We start from the raw sequence: 26,923 nt of genomic DNA, 5'->3' as shown, positions 1-26,923 counted from the left end.
ATGTTTTCACTGTCCTTGTTTTGTGTTTAAGCAGTAGAGGGCTTCCTTACCCTAATTTTTCTGATGTTGTAGACTCTTTTATACTACTCTATCAAGATGCAGGAATACTTCAGAAGTTCGTAAAAAATGGAATTTAAAGAAGTTTGTTATGGTTTAGAATTTTTGAAATCCATGCCTATAAAGGATTTTCAAAAAGTTAATGGATTTTGCATACTATTAAGAAGCTATGTGTGAATGGTTTTCAGACTTTTTCACACTAAAGAAAGCTTAGTTGCTAATACCACTTTCCATGAACTCTCCTGGTCCTCTTGTAGATCTGTCCTATAGAATTTAATATACCAGTCTTTACTCTCTAGCATATTTACTTGAGAAAGTACTACAAATTGGTAACATCTCCATGCCCAGAATAGCACAATGATCCATAGTGACATAATCTCCTCCTGAGAGTCTTTTGATGTGAAAATCGCTCAGTCCAGGGCCAGCTCAGTGGCTAAATCCTCACCTTACAAGTGTCAAGATCCCATAGGGGCACTGGTTCTCATCCAACTCCCTGCTAGTGGCCTGGGAAGGCAGTGGAGGGTGGCCCAAGGCCCTGGGACCCTGCACCCACGTGGGAGACCTGGAAGAAGCTCCTGGCTGTTGGGTTTGGATTGGCTCAGCTCCAGCTGTTGTGGCTACTTGGGGAGTGAATCAGCGGATGGAAGATCTTTTCTCTCTGTGTCTCCTTTCTGTAAATCTGTATTTGCAATAAAAATAAATTAATATTAAAGGAAGTAAAGAAGAAAAATAGCTCAGTCCTGTTTGTATAAAAACCTATGGAAAGTCTAACTCTGTGTGAAACAGTTACGTGGTAAAATACTAAAATTGATAGTAAAAAAGTCTGTGAAAAGAGAGTACCGAGTCCTGAGTCTGTGAACAATTACTCCTTACCGTTGTGCAGGTGTCCATTGCAATAGAAGAGGTCACACGCTGTCATATAAGATTTACTTTCCGACATAGGTCATCTCAGGAATGTAAGTATTAGGAGGTTATTTTCACTATTTTTTTTCCTCATGTTCTTTTGTGTATCTGGGGAAAGATAATTCAAAACGAGTGGGTACTTACAAATTTATTTCAGAAAATTGATGCTAAGGAAATCAGGATGATGACTTTAGAAGGGCTATGTAAATCATGCTATATCAGAATTTCTCCAAAGTATATCCTGTGTATATTGATGCTCTATAAGATGCTTATGGCAAAAAAAGGTTCCACACATATTGGTGCAAGAAATGCTGTAGAGTGTGTATCCCTATTTGATATTCCCTGTAAGTGTTGATATTCTGCTGATAAACTGTCACAAGAAGACTGCATCATCTTTGTCTCCCAAATACTTCTTTTCTAAATAGAAATATTTCAATGCTTAGATCACAGCTCATGAACCAGCTGTTGTAAGGTATGAACAGAGGAGATAATTGATTCTCTTCATAAGAGTCACATTTTCTAGAGGTGTCTTGTTGACATAGCACTGCATGAAAATGTCATGCTTATTTCCAAAGTAAGTGTAATGAACACCATCTTCGTAACAACCAGCAGGCTCTCTGTTCTGATAGCAGGATGATCATGGGAACAGGAAGTGATGCCTGCTACAAGGGTAGACCAAGCATTATCAGGGAGCATATAGCACAGCACCTAATCATGTATGCATTTGATGTCCTGAATGTTAGCTAGGATTTGAAGGTGACTAAAACCAAGTGAACTTGGTTTAAGAAAAAAATGACAGAACAAAAATCTATTTTGCAAAACAAAATGAGTTCAGGATGAAAAAAATATAATAGGAATAATGATAACAGTGGTGTTTTCAGGTTGAATCTTGTAAATCTGCCGTTTTTACAGATTAAGACAATCTAAAACAGGTTATTTCTTATGGTTCTACATAATGCAGGTATTCCTCAGTATATTTAGTGGAGAGTTCTAAAATCCTCAAGTTATCAAATCTGAGAATACCCAAGTCCCAGGTATAGAAAAGCACAGTGTTTCATATAACTTATGTATATCCTACCATGTAATTTAAATCATGTAAGTAAAGTTCTACAATGCATGCAAGTGTTTTGTAAATATGCATTGCCAGGAATTTTTGAAAGCCCCTCAGATACTTGGATCTTAAAGCATTTTGTACCAAATAAACTTATCTTTCAATTCCATTTTCCACAAACTTTGGAAAATAGCCTCAGTTGAAACTTAATATAAAGGCTGTGTAAATACCTATTAAACTATATTGTTTAGAGCAAGAAAACATCTGTATGTTCTCAGTATAGGTGCTCCCTCGTTGGTTCCACCACCAAGTTCACATCTGCAAAAGCAGGACATTTTTTTGTCTAGAGTTGGTTGGCTCCTGGGATCTAGCACTTACAGTTATAGAGGTTGGTTCTGCTAAACTAGCAAGTGTTGAGGTCCTATTTGTACCAGGTGTGAAGTGAAGCTTTAGTTTAGTATCTACAGGAATCCAGTGAGGTATATCTGGGCTTTGTCCATGTTTACATATGAAAGCACAAAGGCACCGAGGCTGATGGTTGCCCAGTCTCATGGCTGGAATGTGCTGGAGCTGTATTGATAGGGAGGCAGTCGGATTGCACATAGATTGGGGCCAGATTATGACAGATAAAGATTTTTTTTTGAGCCATAATATGGATGACCTATCAAAGGATAGTTTCTCTCTCTCTCTCTCTCTCTCTCTCTCTCTCTCTCTCTCTCGTTTCTTTTAGGTATGGCAGGATTTGGTGCATGTTCCTACTAGCTTTATTCACAATTCCCTAGCGTTAAAATAGTTCAAGTGGCCATTGACAGGAGCCATCTTGAGCCATCTTTTTCTGCTTTCCTCAGCATATTAGTGAGGAGCTAGATAACAAGTGGAACACTCAAAGTTAGGTCAGCACTCTTATGGATGCGGGTACCACACAGAGAGACTTAACCCACTCTGCCACAATGCAGCCCCATCCCCAAGCAGTGCAGTCACCTTTAGCCCAAGCAAGGGTAGCACAAAAGACAGCTTTCAGGTTGCCACCCTCATTTGCAGCATAAATCTCACCCAGAACATGATATTAACATGGAATAGAATCTAAAGTAGCATTCACATCTTTTTTGCATGGACGAATGGGTACTAATCTTATACTAGGGAATATAGGATGAAGAGCATACATTGGAGGGGGACCAGTTTGGGTCACACATTGCCTATGAACTGTGGACACTTACTCACTGTTGTAGTAGTGTTCAGCATCACCAGTCAGGAACAAACTGACATCTGCCATAGCCATCATGTTCTGTTGTCTTTTCACACCGCTTAGACACATCGTATTTCTGTCTTTTCAGCCAGAGATAAGTCGGAGCGCCCCTTTGGAGTGGCCTTTGTGAAGCTGATGAACCCGGATGGTACCACTCTGCAGGACGGGAGGCATGATCTGGTGGTTTATAAGGTGGTGCTAACAGAACAAGGCTCAGAAAAAGACTGAGAAATATCTGTTCCCTCTGACAGTGGCTTTGAAGCCACCTTGCAGGTTGATTTGTACAAGTAGCCAGAACCTCTCCAGAGCTCAGTGTGCTTTGCCCTTGGCAGTCTGTGGGTGTAATCACTAACTTCAGGGTTCTGATGGCCTTGTGTACAGAGTTAATTGCTTTATTATTTAGTCTTTAAGAATGTCTGTCCTCCTCCAACAAAGGGTGTTCCAGGGTAGTGCATAGCAAAGCCGACTGGCTTTTAATCTGCTCTTTGCATCCTCTTTTGGTGTTTGGACAGTTGTGCTCTTGGGCTCAGTTGGAGTGTGGTAGCTGTGGTAGGATGTGGCTTTCGTATCACCCTGAATCAGATACCATTTCTGTACTCTAGGGACCATATTTCTCTCCCTGGCAGTTTTGTTTCCATTCCTCCTCTCTAAGCATTGTTGAGCCATTGCTTTCTGCTGAGGTTTAGACAGTGAAGTAGATTAGGGAAGAACTCATGTATCCAGCTGTGTCGAAGGGCATTTCTTACAATGGGTAACTCAGTAAGATGTGTCTAAGTGATCCGTAGTCTCCTTAACATCTCCTTAGCTTGTAAATCATTTTGGAAATCACAAACAACTAGTTCATCTCCCATTAAGCTAGAGAAGTATAACTATGACCATTTATAAGTGCAAGGAAATGAAATCCAACCTTAATCTATGATACATTTATTTCCTTCTAGCAGAAACTAGGAAGTATGGAGTTCTAGTCCCAAACATTCACACAGCCATCCAGTGATGAGATTATAATCCTGTGTTTGTGATTAGATAATTTCTGAGCTTCTACTGTGAAAGAATAGCAGAGCTGAAAGAGATTGTCACCTTCATTTGATAAGTCTATGCTTCTCATGCTGGCTGTGCATGTCTTCATGACAGCAACTCTTGCTTTGTGTGTAAGACATATTGCTCATTGTTTGGTGCTTCTAATAAGCTTCTTTTTCAGGGTGACAATAAGAAGATGGAAGATGCTAAATTCTATTTGACCTTGCCTGGAACCAAGGTGGAAATGGAAGAAAAAGAGCTTCAAGCATCCAAAAACCAGGTCACTTTTACCCCAAGCAAGGATAGCACAAAAGACAGCTTTCAGATTGCCACCCTCATTTGTTCCACAAAGCTCACCCAGAATGGTAAGTGGTGACCACAGAGATGCAGATGAATTTTCTCTTCCCTCCTCTGGGTCCTTGGTTGGACAGGTTCTGAGTGGTGGGATGCTGGGCAGTTGATGGCCACTCTTTGCTCTTTACATGTTGTTCTGGGTCATACTAAACCAGTTGCAGGGCTCTTAAGTTTTATCATCCATGTCTTGAGGCATGATAAGTATTTTAATATTTTCTAGTATGTTTAAAAACCAATATATTCATTTACTGAGGCTGTAAACTTTGAATGTCTTATGTTACTGTCCTTGAAGGCAGGAAAAAAAATATGTTCTTTATAGTATCTGCATCAAGAGATGTTGGTAATGAGGATGCTGGCAAAGAAATTGACTCAATGTCTCCCATCCAAGTAGGTAAAACAAAGAACAGGGCTTCCTGGGCAATTTCCATCTTTCCCCTGTAGAGTGTCGTCGCTCCTGTTTTTTTTTCTCCCAAGCAGTTAAGGATTTTCCATGAAATTAGCTGAGGAGCTCAATTGAAGCTTTGTGGTGTTTCTCCTTCAAATCTCTAGTAGTTGTTGTGACTCAGTGGACTCTCACATGGCATTGGATTATCTGTAACAGCTTGTTGTTTAAACTGTTTGTCTAAAGAAACCTACTGAATACAATTACCCAAGAATCGTCTGTGGGACTTGGGACATGCTATGCCCTCAGTGCTGTCCAGATTAGTCCCTTTGGCTTTATAAGTGATTGGCTTGAGGAATGTGGTGAGAGATCTGACTTAAGCACAAAGACAGACTAAACAATGTAGTTAGGAGATGGGTGCACTTTTAAGGATCAGATTCTGGGGCCAGAGTTAGGTTTGTTTTAGTGAATCACAATTGGCTGGGAGAATAAAGATTGTCCTGCAGCTTTGGACAAGTGACAGTGCTAGCAGAGTGAAATTCAGAGTTGATTTGCATGGGACAGGAAAAGAACATTCAACAAAAATTCAACCAGAAAACATAATTAGACTTCATAGAAACTGTGACAAAATTGTGTCCGTCATATCATAATCTTTGTTGTGAAAAAAGCAAATATTATAAAGTTTCTAATAAGAGCATGTAGGGTGTGGCACTTATGGGTGACTTAGAAGGTGTGTAACTTCAGATCCTTTGACGCAGTAATCTCACTCCTGGAAATTGACTCTCAATAAACAAGGAGAGAAGTGCACAAAGATTATCTGGTGAGGTTTCCCATGATTTATAGTAGGATAGTACTGAAGCCAACCCATAAGTCCAATTGTCATGGCCAGCTTACAATCTATGATGTAATTAAGTGGTTTAATATATGCAGCTGCAAAATATCATATGTCAAAACATAGCCGAAGAGGTGGTGGACTTTTAACACTAGATCCATAGGTTTGTTTAAAAATATGTGAATATTTGTAGCCAGATTGGATGGGTTCATTGTTGCAGAGTGCTTTTTATTCCTAAATAAGAAATTCAGAAAAGCTTGTTGATGGGGCATAAACCTTGATTTAAACCCTTGATTTGCTAATATCTAATCTACTCAGATTTTTAAATGGCTCTAAATCTGTACTGTTCCATCGCCACTAGACATGGGTAGCTTATAAAGTTTGGATTGATTAAGAACGGGGGATTAAAGAATTGGGAAGATGTTGGTCAAAGCTGAGTGTAAGAGATCTGTGTGGGATGACACTCTAGTTAGTCAGCTATTACATCCTTGAAAATCAGTAGACGGTAGACGGTAAGTGTTCTCACAACAAAAACACAAGTATGTGAGGTGTCGCATGTTAGCTTGGTTCAGTCATTGCACAGTATGTAACCATAGCAAAACATCATGCAAGTCTAATTTGTCAGTCAAAAATAATGAAAAGCAAAATAGCTCAATAAAACTATGAATCAGCCCTACAGTTAGACCTGTCACATTTCAGATGCCTGATGGGTTCATGTGACTGATGACTTTCTCACTGAACTGTACAGTTATGCCACATTGCCATCATCACAGAATGTTCCATCGGATGGCACTGTATGCTTTGCTTTGTTGTCATTCCCATTCCTAGAGAAACAGCAAATGCATTGTGAGTGCCAGAGAAAGCAGGGCTTTCCAAGGCACAGTGAATATGAGCTGTTCGTGGGTTTGCTTCCTTCTGATGAATACAACATAAAAAGAATCAATTTAATTTACCCCCAGAAAGGAGATGCTACTAATAAGCCATTGTCAGCTGTCAGAGTGTTTGTTGTGTAAGAAAAGTTACTGTTCTTTTCTCACCTTGAGACTCAGACCTGAGCATGCTTTAAGTTTAAAACCACTGAGCTGTGTGACAAGCACATGTTGCATGTCCCATTCTTTTTTAAAATTTTGTTTGAAGAACCGAAATACAGAGAGGAGGAGAGATAGAGAGGAAGATCTTCCATCCATTGATTCACTCCCCAAGTGACCACAATGGCCAGATCTGCGCCGATCCACGTCCAGGAGCCTGGAGCCTCTTCTGGGTGTCCCACATGGGTGCAGGGTCCCAAAGCTTTGGGCTATCCTTGACTGCTTTCCCAGATCACAAGCAGGGAGCTGGATAGGAAGCAGGGTCACTGGGATTAGAACCAGCCCCCATAAGGGATCCTGGTGCATGCAAGACGAGGACTTTAGCTGCTAAGCTACAGCAGCGGGCCCAGTGCTCCACTTTTTAAAAGTAAAGATCTATTTATCTTAAACAGAAAGGTAGATTGGCAGAGAGGAAATACAGAAAGATCTTGTATTTGCTGGTTGACTCCCTGTTGGCTGCAGTGGTCAAAGCTGAGCTGATCTGAAGCCAGAAGCCAGAGAGATTTTTTGCTTTCCAATGCAGATGCAGGGCCCACAGGCTTTGGGCCATTCTCTATAGCTTCTCCAAGCCATAAGTAGTAGCTAGATCAGAAGTGGAACAGCCACACAAACCAGCACCTGTATGGGATTCTAGCACTTGAAGGGGAGGAGCAGCCAATTGAGCTGTCTTGTCTGTCTGTCTGTCTCTCTCTCACTCTTTCTCTTTCTCTCTCTCTCTCTCTCTCTCTCACACACACACACACACACACACACACACACACACACTCTCTTTTTCGTGATTGGGCTGTATTTGTGAGGAAGACCATTTTTAATGGGATCATTTGTGGCTCAGTCCAGGTAAAGACAGAATAGAGTCATTGTTCAGAAAAAGGGGAGGGAATTCATGTCCCTGTGGGCTGAAGCCATGTGTGGGTCACTTAACTTCCTCATCTCGTTTTACCCTCCATACCCTGGGACTTGAGTGCCCTATCATTGCCGTTATCACCCCTCCCCAGTTTTACTAACCAGAAAACCCAGCTTTAATTTGGTTGGTGTGCTGTCTCATTTCATAGGTAGCAGGGTTTTGAAAGCAGGATATTGACCACACCTAAGCTTATGAATTTTATGTCTTTTTAAAAAATTAGGTGTTTCTTAATCCTCTCCCAAAGACGGTTGCCAACCTAAGTTTGGGGATTTTTCACTTTCTTGCTTTTCTTTATGCTTTTAACACATTTGTAACCCCCCAAAATACTGTTTAATTTTCACATTTCTATTTTGTATCAGTGCAGTCACTGGCATGAATGCTTGTATTTCTTTCAGCATTACTTGAGTTTTGGAAGTACCTGACTTGAACATATTTGATAAGAGTATAAATTTGAAAATCTGGGTAACATCTGGATATGATGGAAGCTAGTTATGTCCAATTCTGTAGAAATTTTACTCTTGGCTTTACACCCTAAGAAATCTGTTGCACCTGTCTGCAGGAGGCATATGAGAATGTTTATAGCAGAATTGTCTGTTATAGCAACAATTACTTAAAGCAATTCCAACGTTACTGACAGTAAAAAAGATAAACAAACTGTGGTGCATAAGTACATTTCATAGATGCTGTGCAGCGGAAACAAACTTCCGTTACATGCAACAACCTGTATAAGTCTCAGAAACACAACAATTCTAAGCTGTTTTATAACATAGTTACCGTGCTTAACCCTGGGACCTGATGGTTAACCAGAAGCCAAAATGCATTGCTGTGTGGTAGGCAGGAGTCACAAGGAAATCAACCTCCAGCTGATGGACGGGTACTTAGAAGGTTAGAAAATTCTAGTGATTCTTTACTTTAATGAAGTGTCAAAATCTTTTTTTTTAAAGATTTATTTTATTTATTTGGGACTCAGAGTTACAAAAAGAGATCTTTCATCTGCTGGCTCACTTCCCAAATGGCCACAATAGCTGGAGCTAAGCTACTACAAAGCCAGCAGCCAGGGACTTCTTCCAGGACTGCCACATGGGTTCAGGGGCCTAACCACTCGGTCATTCTACTACTTCCCCTAGGCATACTCACATGATGCTGGATCAGAAGAGCAGCCGGGACGTGAACTGGTGCCTATATGGGTTGCCAACACCACAGACAGCAACTTTAATCATTACACCACAACACTGACCACAAGGTCAAAATCCATTAGCCTAGGTGGCAATCCTGGAATGAAGGAACTAGTGGTAAAATTTACTTGCTTGTGACAAAAGTAGAAAGTAGAGAAGGTAGAAGTTGTACCTCAGTGGATAAGCCTAGCACAGTGCCTGTTATTAAATATTTGATGAATGAATGAACACATTGGTGAATTGCATTGAGTGCCCTGCTAACCTCTATATGATTCCTTGTTTCTTTTCCTTTCATGTATTCATCAACAATGGGATAAAGTGTGGATGCAGGCAGCTCAAATTCATGGGATAAGCCAGACACCCCACATTCCTGGTCATTTTACAAAAAGGGAAGAATATATGCAAAGACACATTGGTATTCAGAATCTGCCCTGGTTTGAGAAATAGCAAGTTGATTGCTGACTAAATAGAAGAAAATAATGGGGCTCAGCACAATGACTCAGTTACTAAATCCTCACATTGCAAGTGTCGAGATCCCTGATGGATGCCGATTCGTGTCCCGACTGCTCTGTTGCTGATCCAGCTCCCTGTTTTTGGCCCGGCAAAGCAGTAGAGGATGGCCCAAAGCCTTGGAACTCTATACCCTTGTGGGAGACCAGGAAGAAGTTCCTGGCTTCTAGCTTCAGGTCTTCTCAGCTCCAGCTTGACAGTCATAAATCCAAAAATAAATTTTTATTGTTATCCAGACTTATGTTAAGGGCTATAGATTGGTTCACTTTCCTTTGAAATAGCAACCTGTGATTTGCTTATCTATTTCTTAAAAGAATTCTAGGAAGGCAAAATGATAAAATAGTGAAGACAAGTGTTTGGAATCAGATAAAACTACAATTGAATTTTACATCTACCACTGCTGACCATTTGCCTGACCTAAGGAAAATAATGTAATTTCAGAAAATCTCAGTTTCTTCATCTAAGAACTGCAAAAAAGTCTCCAATCCATTTGTGATACTGAAATGAACTCTTGCATAAATGTTCCTCTTCCCTTTTGCGTATGCCTGGAGAATAATAGTAGCAAAGTATAGATTAAACATGCAGCTAGTTAAAAATACCTAGGTTGAATACAAATGTTTTTATGTTTACTTTTTAAGACTTATCCAACATTAGTTGGGAAGTTTGAGTCCCAGCCAGATGTATTATTTTGTTTTGGACATCAACAGTTAATTTCTTTTCTCTTTGAAGGTGTTGAAGGACCACATCATTTCCTATGACATGGATAGGAGATTGTGCATTAGAAGAACATATCAGGCTATTCTTGAAGAAGCTGCTATGAAGGGCAGTTATCTTTGTTAGAGAATTCCTTAGCTGTGTCCTAAACTGGTGTGGCTTGTTCCTTGCACTTGGCATCTAATGTTTTTGGTTTGTGATCATTCTTCCTAGTTGACCTGTTAGGCTTGTTAAATTGGCGCTCCAACTCGCAGAACATTAAACACAACCTAAGGAAGTTAATGGAGGTGGATGGAGGAGAGATTGTGAAGGTATGTTCTAAATTCATAGATAAAATTGTAACTACTATGCTGTTAGTTAAATAGCTTAGATAAAGCTAGTTACATGATAAACTTCTTATCTGCATTGCTAAACAATTATACCAGTGTCTGAGATAATAATTAAAAGCTACTCTATTGAAAACCTAATTGTTGCAAAATTTCTGCAAGATGGAGCTTTATCCAGTCATCATGGAAATGTCAAAATAACCTCTCTTTTGTTCTTCAGTTTTTGCAAGATACGCTAGATGCACTTTTTAACATAATGATGGAAATGTCAGACAATGAAACGTACGACTTCCTTGTATTTGATGCACTGGTAAGCAGTTCAACATTATCTAGTGTCTATTCTTCAAGCTGTGCAGTTTTCAATAGTTCACTGTTGTAAATAATTGCTATGAAGGTTCTCCTGCATAAATATTTGTACGTATCTCTTATGATTTCTGTAACCTCGATTCCCAGAAGTAAACTTAGAAACAAACCCAAGCCTTTGTTTTCTTATTTTCTATTATATCTTACTTTTGACATGCTTTCTTGTACTCATTAAGGAAGGAAAGGTGTTTACATTAAAAATGAGGAACCACTTTAATTCAGCTTTTAAAGATCTATTTATTTATTTGAAAGTCAGAGCTACAGAGAGAGAGTCTTCCTTCTGCTTTCTTCCCTTACTGTCTCCTTACTCCCCGAAATAGCTGTAGCAGGTGGGGCTGGGTCAGGCCGAAGCCGGGAGCCAGGAATATTTTATGGGTCTTTTATGTGGGTACAGTGAGCTAAGGATATGAGAGTTATCTTCTACTATTTTCTCAGATACATTAGCAGGGGCTAAATTGCAAGTGAAGCCGCCAAAGCTTGAACCAGCATGCAAATGGGATGCCAGCATTACAGGCAGTGGCTTAACTTGGTGCACTGCAATGCTGGCCCCCCTTCTGTATGTTTATACAAGAGAATGAATTCACAGGCCAGGGATGAAACTTTGCCCCATTAGGTCCCATGTATAGACAATTTTGTCACACAAAGTGTGTAAATACACAACATATTCTAGGCCCTGAAATCAGCCCAGAGAAAAGTGTTTTGAAAATTTGAGGTCAGAGGTCGGAGTGGAGGGGTAAGAGCCAGATTGTCAAACCAAGCCTTGACTTCTCATTGTTGGGAAACAGGGCAGGGTTTTACCTAAATGTTGCAGCGAGGAAGGAAGGTAAATTTCAGCTTTACATGATTCCCCAACTTGGAGAGGTTGACAGGTTCAAGAAGTGATCAACACATGGAAGTTACGGATGCAAAATAAAATGAATCCTGATCAGGTCAGGTTGATTGGAAAGAAGTTGTTACTCTGGGTATCGTGGGATAAAGTCCAGAGACAGGTTCCTGTGGAACAAAGAAGCTGTGAATGGGCATACTTGGAAATCCCAAGTGCCCTTTCCTTGTCCTTTTTGTCATGAGTTCAGGGCACTGTGGTGATTTCTAGATTATACCTGTGAGAGATGAGAGGTAACGCAGAATGAGGAACTTGGAAGACAAAGCTCAGGTGAAAAGCTCATTTTGGAGGATCTGACATTGCACTCGGGAAGAGTGTGTGATGTTTCCTGAGCAACATCCCTGGGTTAGAGTCTGTTGTTCCTCTGGAAACCCCTTCTCTGGTCCTCCTTTTCCTCCTGTGTTTTCTTCCTGACTGATGATGTGGCCTGTGCCCCAACTACCCTCCTGCTGAGACTGGAAGTTCTCCGAGACAAAGCTTGATGGCTTGTATTAATTTCTTCACAGCAGTTAGCATGGGACTCTACACTTAAGTTTTGTATTGGTGTTAAATAACCATAAATGCTGAAACTACTTCATTCCTGAAATAGTAGGAGGAAAATGGTGCAAATATGATGCAGAAAAACAAGAAGGCACCTACATGTCAAAATGTACCTTGTGGACAAAATACCGGGGATTATACAGTACTGCTACTCATATTTCTTACCGTTGGCAGGTGTTTATAATTTCACTGATCGGAGATATCAAGTTCCAGCATTTTAACCCTGTACTTGAAACCTACATTTACAAGCACTTCAGTGCCACGTTGGCCTACGTGTAAGTCTGACTCAAGGGAAGTGTGACTTGTTGGATCACTATGTATGTTCTCTAAGGATTGGATCATTGAGAAACAAGAGGGGGTTTTTGCCTTTCTGTAAAAAAATTTTTTTTCTAAGAATCATGATAGAATCATCTGATTATTTTATCCTGAGAAAAGCTACCAAATTCATCTAGCAATCCAGAGCATGTAAGTGAGGAATCAAAGTCAGGTAGAAGAATACAGGGCACATGACTAGATTCAGCGTCTTTGTAACTGGTTGTTGATAGGATTGACACCAAGACACCAATGGGATTAAATAGTGAATTAAACAAAACTGAGTCTGAAGGAAGAGCAGACCATGTCCCCTATACCACCTGTACCAAGTATGTTTTGTTACTTAAAAGATAGGAAAATATTTGATTTTTGTTTTCTTTTTTCTGCGTAAGAGGGAATGCGTCCTACCCTTTGCACAGTGTAGCCTTCTTTCTGGGGTTAATTTCTGAGCCTTCAACTAAAGAAAAGAGTGAGTGTTTATCTTGCACATCTCTGCAAAGTGTACAACACACTAACACACCGTGTGTAACACTCTCACTCCTTGTATTTTATCCCCTTGCATTCTAGTTTTTGTGCAGAGCAATGTGATAAATAGTGGCAGTAGTACTATGTAGCTAGAATTTTAGGTAAATGCTCCTTTGGATTCTGATTTATGTCAGATCATGTCGCCTGTTGCCAGTTGATATGTCAGGTCAGATCTTTGGTTTCTGGTGTCCTTTTCTAAGCTCGGGGAGCAACAAAGGTACAAGAACACAAAAGGGGTCATGCAGCCATGGTGACCTGCCAACAGGATGGCTCTGAAGTCCTCTGGACTGAAGAAGCAGATTCATGCCACCCAGCAGCTTCACTGTCCCCACGAGCAGCTGGTAAAAAATGGGGAAATTGTGTCACTGAGTATTTTAATCACAACAAGCCACATGTGACCCCTACATTGTAGCAGCCTGTGTATATTTTTCAAAGATTTTAAAAAATTTTTCATTTGGGCCCGGCACGGTGGCGCAAGTGGTTAAAGGTCCTCGCCTTGCACGCCCGGGATCCCATATGGGCACCGGTTCTAATCCCGGCAGCCCCGCTTCCCTTCCAGCTCCCTGCCTGTGGCCTGGGAAAGCAGACGGCCCAAAGCTTTGGGACCCTGCACCCACGTGGGAGACCCGGAAGAGGCTCCTGGCTTTGGATCGGCATAGTATCGGCCGTTGCGCTCACTTGGGGAGTGAATCATCGGATGGAAGATCTTCCTCTCTGTCTCTCCTCTCTGTATATCCGCCTTTCCAATGAAAAAATAATAAAAATAAATCTTTAAAAACAAAATTTTTTTTCATTGAAAAATCAGATATACAGAGAGAAGGAGAGATAGAAAAATCTTCCTTCTAATGATTCACTCCCCAAGCGACTGCAATGGCCACAAGGTCTGGAGCTGCGCCGATCCAAAGCCAGGAACCTGGAGCCTCTTCCAGGTCTCCCATGTGGTCCCAAGGCTTTGGGCCATTCTTGACTACTTTCCCAGGCCACAAACAGGGAGCTGGATGGGAAGCAGGGCCACCAGAATTAGAACTGGCAACCATATGGGATCCCAGCGTGTGCAAAGCGAGGACTTTAGCTGCTAGGCTACCATGCTGAGTCCTGGGTTTATTTTTAGTAATCGCTAATCTTTCATGGAGTTGTGTGTGTTTGTGTACTTTTTGACCTTTTGCTGTGTTCTGGTAAAGCTGAGATACCTATAGAAAGAAAATTCATAGTATCAGTAAGTGCCTTGAAAAGTTTGAGTTAGGGTCCAAGATCATCCATCTCTAATCCAAAGAATCTGGGAAGACCCAAAGAGCAACCTGAACTGTTCTAGAGAATTAGATTGTGTTCTCAAACCATGCTAAGTGATGTTTCCACCTGGCTCCATATTTATAAACTCCAGAATGGGTAAAGGTGTGTGGATTTGTTAGTCAGGCATAACCCCTCCCTGGCGGGCACATCTGCATTGTGCCTATAATTTTCATCCCTTTGGCTTTTACAAAGAAGAAATCTCAGCATTTCTAAACTACACATGAGGAAACTGAAGGGCTGAAGAGTTAATTCCCTCTCAGTGGAGGTGTCTTTAGAATCATGACATCTATCTCCCAGTATGCCAGCTTCCCTTCCTATGTCACTTACGCCAATCCTCCATGCAGCATATTTCCCGTGATTAATTTTTCTTTCTCTCCCTCTTAAGGAAACTCTCCAAGGTACTGAACTTTTATGTGGCTAATGCAGAAGACTCCAGCAAGACGGAGTTACTTTTTGCTGCTTTGAAAGCCTTGAAGTACTTGTTCAGATTCATCATCCAATCACGAGTGCTCTACTTGAGGTAATGGTAACTTCAGTAAGATGTCCAGGCTGTCTGTGTCCTCTGCACATAGTTTGCCTTGCTCCAGAGGCTTGTGTTCTGTTTGGTGAGTGGTTGGGTTTGGAATCATCAAATTTCAGATCATCTCTATGCATGTAGTTTGCATTGATGCTTATGCTTATGATCAACTTTGTGAGCAGTTGGATATGAAATCATAAAATTTCAGAGCTTAAGCCTTAAAGATGGAAGTGGGCTATAGGCCCACTGAAGAAGCTCCACATGAAATCATCAGACTCAGCAATAATCCCATTGATGATTCAGTCGTTCCAATACTCTTTGAAATTATCAGGGTCCACATTTTAGGTGTTGGAACACCAACTGTGGAAAATGAGACATTCAGTTCCCTTAAGTCTAAGAGAGTTACTCTATTGTACTTCTTCCCTGATGATTTGTTTCTGGTTATTTTTCCCACACAGTAGGGTTTTCTTATTAAAGAAACACGTGCTCTGAGAAATTGATTGTACTACGCCACACATTTTCTGATTGCTTAGATTTGATAGACTATTTGTATATGAGCCCTGTCTTTGATCTATGTGGATGGCACATGGTCAGCCTCCTCATACTGTCTTCATCAGAGTTTACATTCCTCTTCTGAGGTCACTAACTGGTTACCAGGATACAGGTAATTGTGGAATAATAACCAGTTATAACTGTGAATTACTTACAGGAGCACATTGAGAGGTTGTATCTACCTAGAGTATCAGGTGTTGTTCAGTGTAGGTTCTGCCATCTAGCAACCTGCATGACTAAGCACCTGCTATGCTTGTGTGGTTGACATAGCATGTATGCTGCAATTGGAAGCTAAGAGATGTCCTCTGGAGATGCCAAGGCCAAGTAGTTCAGGGAGCAGGGTCTGCAGATTGCAAGGGCCCTATGGGCCAGAAAGTGTGATGTGTTATGAGAAACTGTGTTGTTTGGTCAAAAAGAATAAAAGGAGAATAAGAGTAGTAGGTATAGAAGGTAATAGCAAATGATGTAGGAGTTTCTGGATGTTTGGATCTTTTTTTGTTGTTGTCAAACTTTTATTTTAAATTTTTGAATTTTATGGTACAGTTTCATAGAGACTGGAATTGCCTGCCCCCCAAATTCCCGTCCACCTCCCGGACAGATTTTCCTATGTTGCTACGATAGTATAGTCCTTCATAAGGAGTCAGGATTTCATCAGTCTATTATTTAAGTGTGCCCTAACATTATTAATACAGACAATGTCAGACAGTCTAACATCCCATTATGTATACATTTCCAAGGGCGTTTAGATATTATTACAAGTGTAATGGGAAGATATTGGTTATAAAAATATTAACATCTGGATTGTATTTTTTTAAAGATTTATTTATTTTTATTGCAAAGTCAGATATACAGAGAGGAGGAGAGAAAGAGAGGAAGATCTTCTGTCCGATGATTCACTCCCCAAGTGACTGCAATGGCCGGTGCTGCACCGATCCAAAGCCAGGAGCCAGGAACTTCCTCCAGGCCTCCCACGTGGGTGCAGGGTCCCAAGGCTTTGAGCCGTCCTTGACTGCCTTTCCAGACCACAGGCAGGGAGCTGGATGGGAATTGGAGCTGCTGGGACGAGAATCGTTGTCCATATGGGATCCCGGCACATTCAAGGTTAGGACTTTAGCCTGTAGGCCACAGTGCCGGGCCCTGGATTGTATTTTTTAAAAATATCTATTCATTTGAAAGAGTTACAGAAAGAGAGAGAAGTTTTTCATCAATGTATTTACAATCTAGATTGCCAAAATGGCTAGTGCTGGGCTAGGTTATGGCCAGGAGTTTTGTCTTGGTTTCCATTGGGTGACAGGAGCACAAATACCCCAGCCGTCTTCTGCTGCTTTTCCTAAGCTATTATCAGGGAGCTCAATTGGAAGTGGAATAGCCAGGACACCAGCTGGCTCCCACATGAGATGCCAGTGTCACAGGCAGTGGCTTAATGTACTGCACCACAGTGGCGTGCTTTTTTTTTTTAAGATTTGTTTATTTTTATTTGTAAGATTCACAGAGAGGAGAGACAGAAACTTTCATCCACTGGCTCATTCTACTCCCTAAGTAGCCATAATAACTGGTGCTAAGCCAATCTGAAGCCAGGAACTTCTTCCAGGTCTCCCATGTGGGTGCAGGGTGCCAAGGCTTTGGGTCATCCTCCACTGCTTTCCAAGGCTACAGCAGGGGGCTGGAAGAAAAGTAAAACAGCCAGGACATAAACCAGCACTTATATCGGATCCCGGCACATGCAAGGCAAGGACTTTTGCTGCCAGGCTACTGCATCAGGCCCAATAACTTGCATTTGAAAAGATCAGTACATCTCCTATGTATAAAATAAATCTTAGAAGGCAGAGGGAAAGTGAGGACCTCCTAATTGATGTTGTTCAAGTGTGAGACATGGGGACTCTGTCTCGGTAGCGGAGGGAGAGTGCGCACTGCCGTGGAGGGAAGAGCTCACAGCACCTGCTATTGGAGTTGACAAGGCAGTGAGAGGAAGGAACATTTTATGGGTAATGGACTGGGGGTGCATAGTGCTTTGATACGCTAAAACCTGCACTGTTGAGAACCAAGCAGGATAATCAGTGAGTTCTGCTTTGGCTTTAGGGACTTTAGGGACTAAATTGCAGGTAAAGTTCTACTTGGGAAAAATGGATGAACTGAGAATTACCAATAACCCTCTGATTGAATACTTTTCTCAATTGACTTAATACTCTTTGGATACCTGATAAAGGTAAATGTGAATAGAAGAGACTAATTTACATATATACACAAGGACACTTCGAAATGGGTGAGAAAGTAAGTTTCTTTTTGGTGCAAAAAAAAGTGAAATCCATGCACAGTTTTTCTGTAATAAACCTTTTCCATGAACGTTTTGTGAAGAACCCTCAAATGTACCTTTGAGAGTGTGCTTGAAAGTCGGACTTCTAACTGTCCCTACTCTGATATGCTTGTGGAGTTGCTCCTCAGTGCATTTGCTCATGCACTACCATTTGAGGTTTTTGAATTTCTGGAAAATTCACCAAAGACCTTTCAATTGCCTCTTATGAAAAAGAACCACCTTTTGAGTTAACCGAGTCGTGTGAAGGCAAGCGGAGGAGTTTCCTGAAAGCCAGAACAGGCAATGAAGGCGAAGGTCCCAGTGGCAGAGCAGCTCAGCCTCCACGTGGGCAGCTGAGACATTCTGGGTTGAGGAGCTTCCTTAGCTCAGCTCAAATGACAGGCTTTGATTGGGTGAGACATTGGCGGGGAAGAAAGAAGTGAGGCTGAAGGACAGAACCTGCCAGGTGTGGTGTTAGGGTGGTTTGCTGGGAACAGATCCTGCTTATTACAAATCCCTGCATTCAGCTGAGGAAGGCTGGCTCACCAGCAAATTCCAGCACCAAGACCTCCTGCTGTTCTCCCTCCCCGTGGGAAATGCCTGCAAATCCCTGGAGCAGAGGACATCATTAAAGTGGAGCCTTCCATCAGGGGACACCTCCTCCCTGGCAGATCACAGCCAGCCAACTGCAGAGTCCTATGTCAGGACTTGACCTGCAGGTTTCTTACCTGCTCTTGTCTCAGACTACAGCACTGATGCCTGGTCTCCTTGAAACCATCCCGGGGAGCTGTATGGCGTGTCTCTGCAGTTGGGTGAAAGGCAAGGCGATAAGCTTCCCTCATTGTTACTTGAAACTATACATCTGTCGTAAAATGTTTTCAAGGTGGAAAATCTGTTTTTTCTATTTTTCCTGTTAAGATTCTATGGCCAGAGTGAAGATGGAGATGAGTTTAATAACTCAATCCGCCAGTTATTCCTCTCCTTCAATATGCTAATGGACAGGCCTCTGGAGGAAGCTGTCAAGATCAAGGTGAGCACGACATTCTCTTGGATAAGTCTGTTAAGGCCATGGGTGAGGATGTTCTGTGGAACTTGCTGCAATGGTAGAGAATGTGAATCATGACTCAAAGCTATCTTGTGATGTTTAGTGTGATTTGCAGAAAATAACAGGAAAAACACCTACATTTTTAAGTTTGGGGAACATGTGTACTTTTAAAAATATATATAGTTTTTATTTGAAAGTCAGTCACAGAGTAAGGAGGAGATTCAGAAAGGTTTTTTATCCACTGGTTCACTCCCCCAATGGCCACAACAACTGGAGCTGAGCCAATCCAAAACCAGGAGCCAGGGGTTTCTTCCAGGTTTCCTACATGGGTGCAGGGGCCATTTTTCACTGCTCTCCCAGCTATTAGCAGGGAGCTGAGTTGGAATTGGAGCAGCGTGACTCAAACCAGTGCCCATATGGCATGCTGGTACTGTGGCTAGAGGCTTATCCCAATAAGTGATGTGCCAGCCTGAATTTGAATTTTTAAAGGCCACTTTTACTAACATCCAGATGTGAGGATACAATGCAGTATGCATTTCTACTTCCTGGACAAAGACGGACTTACAATGAAACTGTTTACTATGTCTTGACAGTAGGATTCTGGACTCTGCCATTGTCCATGCCTGCAAGGATGGACATATAACTGTGTATGAAGAACTATACTTTAGTAATGATATAGAGGAACTAGGCGGGTGGGGTGGGGGGAGTTGGGGCTGGGATAAGGGAAATACCAGGAGCCTATGGAACTGTGTCATAAAATGATAATAATAATGTAAAAAAAAAAGACCACTTTGACAAAGATGAACTACCATTTTATGCATCCTTCTTGGACCCACTGATTTCAGCAAACTGATTCTGATTCTATTACAGATGACAATTTTGTTGGGGGAGGGAGGGCCTTCACTTCCTTTTGCTCCAAAATGGAAAGCCACCATCTCATTCATTGTCCCTCTGTTCTTTGAAATGTGAAAGGTGTAATCTCAGAAGTCACACCTTGGACTTTGTTATTTATTTCTTGCTCTATATGGCTGCTTTGTGAATCAGACTAAAAGAATTTAACTGCTTGCTTAGATTGAGAAATGAGAGGCCAATGGACGTGCCTGCCCGTAGTGGGGACAGGACACCTTACCTCCTGCATTTCCAGGAAAGAGGTGTTAGGACAGCCTGTGTACTGACGTCAGCTTCACTCCGCATTGCAAGGTCCTCACCACCCAGCTTCCTGTGGAAGATTTGGGCCCAGCCCTTTCTTCGTGGGATCAAGCCCTGAAGTTTTGTATTTGTCTTACTTGCAACTGAATTTGCCCTTGTGTTGTTTTTTTCCCCCAGGGAGCAGCTTTGAAGTACCTTCCTAGCATAATTAATGATGTCAAACTGGTGTTTGATCCCACAGAGCTCAGGTAAATAACAGGGGGGAAAGTGAAAGTGTGTTTCTTAAACAAAGAGGCTACTACTCCCAGCTTAGCTGGAGCTGGGGCTGCTGTGCAACCTCTGGTTCTGCTAACACACCTGAACTGAACACCTTTTTGTGCTCCATCCTGTGAAAGATAGAAAAGCACACCCAAAGCCTGCCCTGGGAAGAGACTCAAGCTTTTTCTCTGGGAAAACAAGATCTGTACACATAAAATGAACTACCAAAGAAAGTATGTAACGATAGGCTTCCAGCCCTACAGCAAGGTGCTCTGGGTATGCAGAGCTAGACTTCAGTGGGCCGAGAAAGACGTGAGCCACAGCTGAGCCTCCAGGCAGGTCTGGATCGCAGGTGGAGCGGCATACGCCTTGGTGATGGAAGTTGTCAGTTCTAGGCAGAACCCGTTACTGGGCGATGAATGTAAGCCCTAGGGACAGAGATCTTAGGTCATCTGTAAGACTCCTAGGTCACTTTCCCCACACCCGGATCTCAGAGTGCAAGAGAATGTTTTTCCCTCTGCCTTCACATGAGCTGAAACACTGTTTCTGGGATTTCTCTTCCAGTGTGCTCTTCTGCAAGTTCATTCAGAGCATTCCCGACAACCAGTTAGTTCGGCAGAAGCTGAACTGCATGTCCAAGATTGTTGAGAGCAGTCTTTTTCAGCAGTCAGGTGAGTCACACTCAGGAGTGCTGCCCACTGTCATGCCGGTCCATCTTTGTCACCAGCCAGTACTTACTTTTTTTTTTGAATGTCAGTTTGTGAGTAGTTAAGCAAATCCTGGGAGACCAACTTCAAGGAGAAACTTAAGTCATATTTTGTTCCTGCATCCTTAAATACAATAATCAGCAGGTAGTTTGTCAAAAAAGAACTTTGTTCTCTGAAGAGGAACCCCAGAAAGTGGCAGACAGCCAGGAGAGGTGGTTTTTTTAGGCAAATGTAGCTTTCACTGTGCGTGTGGCATAACGTTACAAGCCACAGAACAGGTAGGGGGCGATGCTGTAGGGATGGGCCAGGTCTCAGTTGGATTGCCTTGAGTGGTGCTGGTTGTGCTCTCCCAGCACTGTGGTCAGTGATGTGACATTAGTAGCTGGAAATTGATCCAGGTGGAAGTGTTGACACCACAGAAATTCGCTAGCCCTGGAAATCAGGGCTCATTTAGGAGGTAGAGTTGGGGAACCAGACTGCCAGCACTTAACCTCTGAGATGGCAAAGAAGGAAGAGAATTCTTACGACAAAACACTTTTTATTCTCTCAATAGAGTCGAACGTACAGCCACCATTTCCAAATTACTGTGCTCTTGTCCCAAAGCCTAAGACCCGGCCCTTGCCCATAAAAATATTTTGAAGATATTTGTTTTGATCAGTGTTCATTAATTCCATGTGGCTTAGCTTTTCTGTATCAGGCTATGAGGCAGAGCAGTGGTTACATATTTTAAACCTTTGGCTATCCCCACATTTACCCGCGGGAGGAATCGTCTCAGTTTACCTAATTCAGTGACAAGACTGAAGTTCCAGGCCTAGAACCATCTGCTCCTCTATTGCCTGGGGAAGCTCCTGCTGTGCAGGAGCTAGGGGGACAGGTAGAGAGGACCAGCAGGAGATGGCCATGCAGGGGGTGGCCCTGCGACACACGACACATGAGCTACGATGTCTCCTTTCTCAGAGTGCAGAGATGTACTGCTGCCACTGCTGACAGACCAGCTCAGCGGCCAGTTAGACGACAACTCCAGCAAGCCTGACTATGAGGCCAGCTCGCAGCTCCTGAGCAACATCCTAGAGGTGCTGGACAGGAAGGATGTGGTAAGTTGAGTCATCATTGAATTGGTGTGTAGTGTGAGCCCTTTGTCCTTCACACACGAGACCTGTGACCTGCCTCATCTTGAACACTTACAAACATGCATTTTAAAAGTGTGCAGAGGCCACAGTGTCTCCTTGGCACATCTGAGTCTACATGAAGTCAGTTTAGTAGGTGAGACCTCCACTGGCTCATTTTCCTGGTTTGGCCAAATTGCTTATCCTTGAGATTACTGTGAATAAATACCCTTGTAAATACTCTTTTTGAGACCAACCCCCCATTGCCAGGAGGCTTTCTGTTTTTATGTAGAAACCTCTACCCTGATCCTGTGATGTTAGGCAGCACTATATAAATATTTCTGAGCTTCTTAGTTTTCACTTTAATTTTTTAAACTTTATTTGGTTCGAAAGGCAGAGGACTCCCATCTGTTGTCTCACGCCACAAAGGCCTGTAACAGCCATGACTGAGCCAGGCCAAACCCAAGAGCCTAAAATTCAGTCTGGGTCTCCCACCTGGGTGGCAAACACCCAAGCCTTCATCACCTGCTGCCTCCAAGGGTCCACATTTGCAGGAAGCTGAAAATGGAAGTAAAGGCAGAGTTTGAACTTGGACTCTCCTACATGAGATGTAGACATCCCAGCCAGCATCTGTTCTCACCGCCTCTCTCACACTGATGCCCTGCTTCAACCTAGAACTTGCATTTTCCTATCTTTCCTCTTTCCTGTGATCTGTCTGCTCTTTTTCACCCAAGGCTACACCTGCCTGGATTCACCGTGTAGAGACAGCACAGCCCCCAGGCTTCCACAGATTCCCCCTTGAGAGAACCAGAGAGTCTTGCAGATTGTTCAGTTAAGCACTTAGAGCTCAGAATAAAAAGCATCTTCTCCCACAGCACACTGCCCCGTGGCAGTTGTGTGGTCAGGGTGTCCATAATAGCCCAAAGAAACCACTGCTTTTGTCTAAGCGCTCTCTTACCAGTTCTTTCAGGTTCAGCTCTGCCAAAGGATGTGAGGAACCCTGGACCTTTGCTCATAGTGAAACTCTTCGCTCTCCTTTCAAGCTCCATAGCAGCTTGGCCTGGGCCTACCTTCTCCTGTTTGTCATTCACACAAGCCCACTGCTGACCCACCCTCACTGCAGTCTCACAAGCATGGAGGACACCATTACTGTCCCCAGCTACTCCCCTGCCCTGTCCCTCCACCTCCCAGACCCCATGCTTGGTGTGTTATATGATATGATATTTGCTCATTACAGGGCCTTTCCCTCCCCCATTCTTAGTTTGCTTGAATGTGTTCCTAGAAACCGCATCATAACGTGGAATAAATATTCCCAACGAATGTTATGATTAGGGATCTGGTTCCTGACCAAGGACCTTGCAGCAAATAAACAAATGTGACTAATTGTATCATAAACATGACATTTTAAAAAGTAACTCTTTTGACTCAGTAATTATTTGACATGGTAAAATCCAGCTCTAAACCCTTCAGCAACAAAGTATGAAGTACTTTGGGTTAGCCAAGGTTCCAGTGCTTTAGATAGTATAGATCTGTGATTTATAGTTAATCTGAAATCTGGAAATAAGAGGATTGATTCCTAGTCCTGATAAAACCAGTTCTTTAGGACCAATGTTACAGTATATTGGGTAAAGCTACTGCTTGTGGTGTATGTCAGCATCCTGTATGGATGTTGGCTTGTACCCTAGCTGTCCACTTTGATCCAGCTCCCTGCTGATGGCCTGGGAAAGCAGGATCAAAGTGGTTTAAGCATTTGGGCCCTTGCTACACACTTGGGAGACCCAGATGAAGCTCCTGACACAGCCTGGCCATACCTGGCCATTGTGTCCATCTGGGGAGTGAACCTGCGAATGGAAGATTCATCTCTCTCTTTCATGGCCTCCCTCCATCCTCCTCTGTGGCTTTTCCTAATAAACAAGGCAGATTTACAGAGAGGAGAGAGAAAGATCTTCATTTGCTGATTCACTCCACCTAATGACCATAATAGCTGGAGATGAGCCAATCCAAAGCCAGAAACTTCTGGCTCTCCTACATGGATGTGAGATCCCAAGGCCTTGGGCCATTCTCTGCTGCTTTCTCAGGCTCTAAGCAGGGAGCTGGATGGGAAATGGAGCAGTTCAGGCTCAAACTGATGCCCAGATGGGATCCTGGCACTTTGAAGGGGGATTAGCCGATTGAGCCATCACGCTGGGCCTATAAATCTTTTTTAAACAGAAAAAAAGGGCCCAACACAGTAGCCTCGTGGCTAAATCCTCACCTTGAATGTGCCAGTATCCCATATGGGCACCGGTTCATGTCCTGGCAGCTCCTGCTTCCCATCCACCTCTCTACTTGTGGCCTGGGAAAGCAGTCAAGGATGGGCCCAAAGCCTTGGGACCCTTCACCCGCGTGGAAGACCCAGAAGAAGCTCCTGGCTCCTGGCTTTGGATCAGCTCAGCTCTGGCTGTTACAGCCACTCGAGGAGTGAATCAATGGACAGAAGATCTTTCTTTTTCTCCTCCTCTCCTTATATCTGACTTTCTAATCAAAATGAAAATAAATCTTTAAAAAATAAAATAATTTTTAAAATTAAAGATAAAAAATTCACTCCACTGCAATTAGCCCTTAGGCAAACCTCCCATTGCCACAGTTTCCTATGTAATAATATGTAGGAATCATTCCAAACAGCCTTGCAGTCTATTCCATGTCTGGTTCTGCTTTTTCATACACATTGCCTCTATATACCTTCTCAGCACACAGAAAGACTCCTTGGAAATAATTTGATAGTATTTAAATCCCATGGAAATTTACTTGCCATTTTTTTTTATGAGGCGAGGATTCTTTTTATCTTCCCAATAATGTTACTTGTCGTCTTTCTAGCTCTATTCCTCTAGTCATTCCAGTAATCTTGTGTTGATGGTGGTACTTCTTTCTCACTCAGAAGCATTTTTGTATGCATGAACTCTATATCTTCTGTTATCCTTTTCTCCCAACTAATTCAAGACTGACAGCTGACCTTGGCTCTTGGTGCCTTGTGCATGGTCCAGGCACCTTTTCTCTTCCCAGCTGCCATCTTGGAATCAGCATCGTCCTTGAGGTCAGCTGCAGCAGCTGCTCCATTGGGGTGTTCCTGTGGCTGTGCTGTCTGCACTCCACACCCTGCTGTTTCCCTTCCTGTTCTTCTCTTGTCTCTTCAGGGCTCTTACCAGTTTGTAGCTTGAATTACAAATTCAGCTCATAAACACCTGTTGAACTGCCACCCTGTATCAATGCTAGGAAAGGTGAGGATCATGGTTGTGAACCTAGGTGAGCACCCTGCCCTTGTGGCGCCAAATTGCTAGTGGCTTCCTCCTTCAGATAACTAAATCACTGTTCTGTGTACATATTGCTTGTTAGCATTTTGTTTCCTTTTTATTTTAAAAGATGTAGAAGTGACATAATTGCATATATTCAGTGTGTTCAACATGATGACTTAATATGTATAGACATTGTGTGATGATTGTTGCAATTAAATTGGCACATTCGTCACCACTCATGCTGTTCAGAGACAGAGACACTGATTCACTTTCAAATGCCTTCTGAAATCAGAACCAGGAAGTTCATTCCAGATCTCCCCTGTAAGTGATGACAGGGACCCATGTATTTGGACCATCCCTGATGCCTCCTTTGGTTTGAATTAGCAGGAAGCTTATTAGGAGAAGAGCTGGGATTCAAACCCAGGCACTCCCATTTGACTTGTAGGTGGACAGAACAATGGCTTAACCACTGTGCTAAACCCCCCACTCCAGATATTTTATATCCTTGTGGCTTGGTGGCTGGAGTTCAGGATCAGAACTAAGTTCTGGTGAGGACTGTTCCTGGCTTGTAGATGGCTGCCTTCTCCCTGTACACTCACATGGGGACTGAGAGGAAGCATCCCTTGGAACACCGTTAGACCAAGGCCTCATGCCTCTGACCTGAACTAAACCCCCATATCTTTGTGCTCTCCTATTTAGGAATTAAGGCTTCAAAATAAGGATTTGTGGGAAATTCACCTATTGTTTTCATATGAGCTGGACATCCTTTTTTTTCTTTGTGCACAGAAAGTGTTAAGAACTTTGCATTTCTGCATTTCACTTTCCACACTTTTGTTGACAAATTTTCCTGGCCCACCCTCATGTGCTCAGACAGAGCAAATTCTAACACTGGTGATGGCAGTAATAAGCTCTTGGTGAACCTGGTCAGCCTGGGTTATTAGGGTGTGCACTGGAGCCCTGCATACCACTTATGTGTCTTCTAGATGCTAGAACTGATTCTGCTCATCTGACTTATGCCATGAAGTTAATATATTTTGCTTCTGAATAAGAACTTGAACTGCAGGGAAGTGTTGAGATATAAAGAGAAAACTCATCTGTGAAACTTCATTTAATAAAGGTGAAGCTAAGTGAAAACAAATATCACATCCTGTGTTTCTCCTGCTCCTAGGGTCCCACAGCCTCACACATAACGATGATAATGGTGCGCCTGCTGCGCAGGATCAACCGGACAGTGATTGGGATGAACCGGCAGTCTCCGCACATTGTGAGTGTCTCTTTGGGGGCCCCACCTGCCTGTTGGCAGACCTGCAGGGCCTGTGGTTAGGGATGAGATGCACTTGCCCCTCCATCACAGTCTACTGATGAAAATCCTCAGCAGATCCCTTTCTGACATGGATGGTTCTGTTCCGTATCAGACCATTTTCCCTGGCTAGGATGAGCCAAGGACAAAAGCGACATCATAAAGATGTTGTGATTAGTATGCTTGTAGAAAGAGCAGTGTTGCTTCAGCTTGTTAGTGTCCATCTACTACATAGAAACATATCCATGAGAA

At 42.6% G+C, this 26,923-nt stretch overlaps 1 protein-coding gene across 1 annotated transcript in view; it reads left to right on the top strand.

Moving 5' to 3' along the window:
* DOCK5 (dedicator of cytokinesis 5) overlaps positions 1 to 26,923 on the top strand; it is a 192,065-nt gene that overhangs the window by 112,004 nt on the left and 53,138 nt on the right. Inside the window, exons 16-27 of the mRNA XM_040966317.1 lie at positions 941 to 1,013; positions 3,346 to 3,449; positions 4,456 to 4,639; positions 10,447 to 10,544; positions 10,780 to 10,869; positions 12,520 to 12,620; positions 14,858 to 14,992; positions 18,753 to 18,864; positions 20,206 to 20,276; positions 20,851 to 20,957; positions 21,951 to 22,087; positions 26,540 to 26,635. Of these exons, the coding sequence (XP_040822251.1) occupies positions 941 to 1,013; positions 3,346 to 3,449; positions 4,456 to 4,639; positions 10,447 to 10,544; positions 10,780 to 10,869; positions 12,520 to 12,620; positions 14,858 to 14,992; positions 18,753 to 18,864; positions 20,206 to 20,276; positions 20,851 to 20,957; positions 21,951 to 22,087; positions 26,540 to 26,635 (1,308 nt within the window). The remainder of the gene's footprint in view (positions 1 to 940; positions 1,014 to 3,345; positions 3,450 to 4,455; positions 4,640 to 10,446; positions 10,545 to 10,779; positions 10,870 to 12,519; positions 12,621 to 14,857; positions 14,993 to 18,752; positions 18,865 to 20,205; positions 20,277 to 20,850; positions 20,958 to 21,950; positions 22,088 to 26,539; positions 26,636 to 26,923) is intronic.

This window comes from Ochotona curzoniae, unplaced genomic scaffold (assembly GCF_017591425.1).
Source record: "Ochotona curzoniae isolate NIBS_2020 unplaced genomic scaffold, NIBS_Ocur_1.0 scaffold_4505, whole genome shotgun sequence".
NCBI lineage: Eukaryota > Metazoa > Chordata > Mammalia > Lagomorpha > Ochotonidae > Ochotona > Ochotona curzoniae.
This window is presented reverse-complemented; position numbering and strand designations above follow the sequence as displayed.